Genomic DNA, 4,590 nt, shown 5'->3' with positions numbered 1-4,590 from the left:
ATAAATCGATATATCGATGGTTTGCGATGTTTCACAGTTTGGAAAATCCCATCCAAGTTAATTTTAAAGAAAAAGTTAATTATTTTCTATCCCCACACTCACAATAGGGTCGAGTTTTAAACATCGTTGTAATTAACATCGATGCATCGTCAATTTAGCGATGTTAAAAAATCTGAAGCGTCATTGCCACACATCGATTTTCAGGTTATTATCGATGTTTCAAAAACATCGATGCATCGTTTGCGTCCCTAAACTCTGCTTCAGGAAGGGTATTTTTAGATTTGCCAGTTTTTGCTTGTCAGTTGTAGGCTTTACCAAATTTCTTCATTGGCACGAGTCGCTTTTCGTTTTGATGTACATATATTAAATGTACATAGCTACTAAATATTGTATTTGCTATTTAAATACGCATTGTATTGTGTGGCAGTGATAACCTTTGCCATCTGTCCGGACGCTTACGAGGTTGCTGCAAATTATTTGAATCAATAATTCGGTGATAAGCTCTCTTGCCATAAATATTATTGCTCATTATAATAGTGGACGTGAAGCGCACCGGACGGCAAAAGCGGTAGCATCGGCTATTCAACTTGGTGGAAAAGCAAGCAACATAGAGCTATAGGAGAATGGCTTCAATCACAAGGTTCGCACGTTTTAGCTTGCAGCTTAGTAGTGTAGCTACAAAGAGACTACGCTCGACGCCCACCACATTTTGTCAACAGTGGCGTGCCTTCAATGTGAGCAGTTTCTTGTTGGCAGGTGAGAAAAAGAATTGTTTTGAAAATTTATGCAACAGTCACTGCATTTGCTTTGATGATAACAGCAAATTCGATGTGTTTAGGATTTAGAGTTGCCAAATTTGTGCAAAAACAATTTTAAATAAAATACATTTGCAACTTATTTTTATTTCAGCACGTCGCTATACGGAAAAACATGAATGGGTGTTTGTGGAGGGAACAACGGCCACAGTTGGCATTTCAGAGTATGCACAAGATGCGCTTGGTGATGTGGTCTTCGCACAGTTGCCGGATCCAGGTACGGCGCTACAGCAGCACGATGAATGTGGTGCATTGGAAAGCGTGAAGGCGGCAAGTGAGGTGTATTCACCAATTAGTGGCAAAGTAACTGAAAAGAATAGCACTGTTGAAGAGACACCTGGTTTAATTAATAGCAGTTGCTACGACAAAGGTTAGTGTTATACGTTAATAAGCCTACAGAATCTGGGAAAAATGCTTATCAAATATATTTAATATTTTTATTAGGTTGGCTCTTCAAGTTGACAGTTAACAATCCCGCAGAAATTGAAAAACTCATGAGTGAGGAGCAATATCAAGAGTTTCTTAAAGCTGCAGAACATTAATTGTAGGATTTATATTTCGCCTGGTGTTACAAAATGCTAACAAAGTCTTGTTTTATTTGTATTTTTTACGTATATCATAAAGTTGGAATTCTTGGCTTGCTTTACTCTTTTGCTATACGCTATAAAAGGGGTTTCACTCAACATAAACTTATAAATGTTGAATATCGGTAATTTATCCTATCGTTTTTGTAATATAGTTTAGGACTTATTTAGTTTGTATAAGTGTTGCCAAGCAGCCCAGAACAATTTTTTGTCTAATACCACAGGTAATGCATTTACATGTGTTTTGGCGCGCCATAATATAATGAAGAAAAATCAATAGATTAGTGGTTTTTATTTTTTCAAACTAAATCCATTAGAAATGTATCTATCTCCAATGGGTGTTTTAACGGTATTTGCTTACTTAAGCTGCCTTAACATGAGGCGATTTTCCAGACGATTCAACATTGCTCTGGAAAAATCACTCGTGTAAATAGTGATTCAAAAATCGCTTGCCACAAAATAGAGAGCAAGTCAACTTTTACATGCGATTATCGCCTGTCAAAAAATCACCTCAAGTGAAGGCAGCTTTAACCCAAAGAAGCACGGAAAATCAAGAGAAGGCGGTTGCAACAATACAAAACCTTAATGTGCATGTATTTTTGTGTTGCTGTTGTTGTTGTTGTTGTAGCGGCACTACTAAGCCCCGCCTGTTTCGGGTCAACTTTTAATCATTATCGTCAAGCTCAACTAACGGTAGGCCCAGGAAACGAGCTGTTCCGATGTGGTCGGACCAAAGGGAGAGAGGTGTTAGTTGAGTCGGATTGAGCTGGCATGTGAAGAGGTGGTTGGTGTCGTGGGGGGAGTCTCCACATGCCGGGCACTCATTTGGGATGTTTGGGTCAAGTCTGGACAGGTAGCTGTTTAGGCGACTACAATATCCAGACCGTAACTGAGCCAGGGTAACGCGGGTCTCTCTAGGTAACTGAAGCTCCGTCTCTTCCACAGGTGGTGATTGGGCTCCGATAACGACATTCCTAGGCCGGGAGTCGAGGTAGGTGGAGACAGACTCCCTATGAATGTCGTTAATCGCTCGTCTGTACGTCATTGGGTCCAGTGGTTGGTCTGTGTAGGTCTGGACTGCGTCCTTGTACATGAATAGGTGCCCCCTGACGTGCCTGGGTGGAGGCTCCTCCTCCAGCAGTGGTCTGTTGGGGTGTTCACTTCTGTGACACCCCACAAGAAACTGCTTACAGAGCATCTTGTTGTGTTCCCTTACGGGGAGCACTTGGGCCTCACTGTGTAGGTGATGCTCAGGCGTCATCAGAAGGCACCCAGTCGCTGTCCGGAGTGCGGCGTTCTGACAAGTCTGTAGCTTCGTCCACTGCGTCCAACTAGTCCCCGGTGGCAANGCCTGTCAAAAAATCACCTCAAGTGAAGGCAGCTTTAACCCAAAGAAGCACGGAAAATCAAGAGAAGGCGGTTGCAACAATACAAAACCTTAATGTGCATGTATTTTTGTGTTGCTGTTGTTGTTGTTGTTGTAGCGGCACTACTAAGCCCCGCCTGTTTCGGGTCAACTTTTAATCATTATCGTCAAGCTCAACTAACGGTAGGCCCAGGAAACGAGCTGTTTCGATGGGGTCGGACCAAAGGGAGAGAGGTGTTAGTTGAGTCGGATTGAGCTGGCATGTGAAGAGGTGGTTGGTGTCGTGGGGGGAGTCTCCACATGCCGGGCACTCATTTGGGATGTTTGGGTCGAGTCTGGACAGGTAGCTGTTTAGGCGGCTACAATATCCAGACCGTAACTGAGCCAGGGTAACGCGGGTCTCTCTAGGTAACTGAAGCTCCGTCTCTTCCACAGGTGGTGATTGGGCTCCGATAACGACATTCCTAGGCCGGGAGTCGAGGTAGGTGGAGACAGACTCCCTATGAATGTCGTTAATCGCTCGTCTGTACGTCATTGGGTCCAGTGGTTGGTCTGTGTAGGTCTGGACTGCGTCCTTGTACATGAATAGGTGCCCCCTGACGTGCCTGGGCGGAGGCTCCTCCTCCAGCAGTGGTCTGTTGGGGTGTTCACTTCTGTGACACCCCACAAGAAACTGCTTACAGAGCATCTTGTTGTGTTCCCTTACGGGGAGCACTTGGGCCTCACTGTGTAGGTGATGCTCAGGCGTCATCAGAAGGCACCCAGTCGCTGTCCGGAGTGCGGCGTTCTGACAAGTCTGTAGCTTCGTCCACTGCGTCCAACTAGTCCCCGGTGGCAAAATTTGTGTGGGCTTTTTATATCTTGATATAAGCATTTGTAAGATAGCTTCGAAAACGTATTTTTGCCGGTTTTAATCGCTTAAAAAATTTAGAAAGTAGGCTATTTTACATCCAAATACATAATTGCAAATATTTTAACAGGAAACAGCTAAATTTTTGCTTTTATATTAAAATTATAAGGATGTTGCAGCTATGAAGTTTTCGTGCAAATGAAAATGTAGCTGTCAAACTACCAAATTGCCGGCAATAGATGGCAAGATATAAGCTCTGATATATATTGCTTTCGAAGAGCAATGAGCGGTCTCCATTGGCAAATTATATTCTGATATATGTATCAAGATATAAACTTTATCCTGTGGAGACGGGCAGTTATATGAAATCGTCTTGCAAAGAATGCAGAAACATCCGTAACCTCACGGAAAGACAAAACGTCGCTGTAGTAATTGGCATATTGGAAAAAAATGCCGTAAATGCCGAGAGTTGGCAACCGTCTTGGCAAAACAGCTGAAAATTGCTTCTTTTCTTTTTACAGAATTTATCACAGCCAACTTCAACTGGTAATGATGCCAACCAAATTTATGTAGCATAACTATTAAAATTTTAAAAGGATTTTAAGACTTTTCCTTTGAAATTTCTATAAGACTTATTTCATATACGTCAAGCATGTGCAAAATGTGCTCATAGTAATAATCTAGCGTCATATTGACCGAATGTAACTAAATTTTACAATTATTTTGCAAATTTTACATATATTCGGGGATAAAATTTGAAGCATGGTAACACTTGTACTCGCTTCCGAGTAGAAATGAAACAACCAGAAAAAATAATATTCTAACCAGATTCTCGTGTTTTTCAATAATTCAGAACATTGCAAAATAAGTAGATTCTGTGTTATTTGTGATTAAATTTTTTCATAGAAAATAAGCCCGAAATCGACTAAAGTTCGAGAGAAATATTATTTCAGTGCGACCGGTGATAACGAACGA

General features: G+C 41.8%; 1 protein-coding gene and 1 long non-coding RNA gene across 2 annotated transcripts; one reads left to right on the top strand and one right to left on the bottom strand.

Moving 5' to 3' along the window:
* Nucleotides 1-283: 283 nt before the first annotated feature.
* On the top strand, nucleotides 284-1,676 carry ppl (glycine cleavage system H protein, mitochondrial). The gene is made up of 3 exons (XM_017639298.1): nucleotides 284-756; nucleotides 910-1,185; nucleotides 1,260-1,676. Exons 1-3 carry the CDS (start codon nucleotides 624-626, stop codon nucleotides 1,355-1,357), a joined length of 507 nt encoding a protein of 168 aa, XP_017494787.1. The 5' UTR covers nucleotides 284-623; the 3' UTR covers nucleotides 1,358-1,676.
* LOC108382930 (uncharacterized) lies at nucleotides 1,405-2,866 on the bottom strand. Its single transcript, XR_001849715.1, has 2 exons — nucleotides 2,766-2,866; nucleotides 1,405-1,909 (listed from the first exon to the last, which is right to left on the bottom strand). It is a non-coding gene; the product is annotated as an uncharacterized LOC108382930 (long non-coding RNA).
* Between the last annotated feature and the right edge of the window lie 1,724 nt (nucleotides 2,867-4,590).

The sequence above is a fragment of the Rhagoletis zephyria genome, unplaced genomic scaffold (assembly GCF_001687245.7).
Source record: "Rhagoletis zephyria isolate East Lansing unplaced genomic scaffold, Rhagoletis_zephyria_1.1 Rzeph_scaffold_29543, whole genome shotgun sequence".
Taxonomy (NCBI): Eukaryota; Metazoa; Arthropoda; class Insecta; order Diptera; family Tephritidae; genus Rhagoletis; species Rhagoletis zephyria.
Note: the sequence above shows the minus strand (reverse complement) of the source record. Positions and strands in the feature narration are given on the sequence as shown.

Excerpts from the sequence above, each read along its gene's own strand:
- ppl (XM_017639298.1), top strand. The coding sequence starts at position 624 with ATGGCTTCAATCACAAGGTTCGCACGTTTTAGCTTGCAGCTTAGTAGT. Across the intron at positions 757-909 it reads GAGCAGTTTCTTGTTGGCAG|CACGTCGCTATACGGAAAAA; the intron begins GTGAGAAAAAGA and ends TTTTTATTTCAG. Across the intron at positions 1,186-1,259 it reads TAGCAGTTGCTACGACAAAG|GTTGGCTCTTCAAGTTGACA; the intron begins GTTAGTGTTATA and ends TATTTTTATTAG.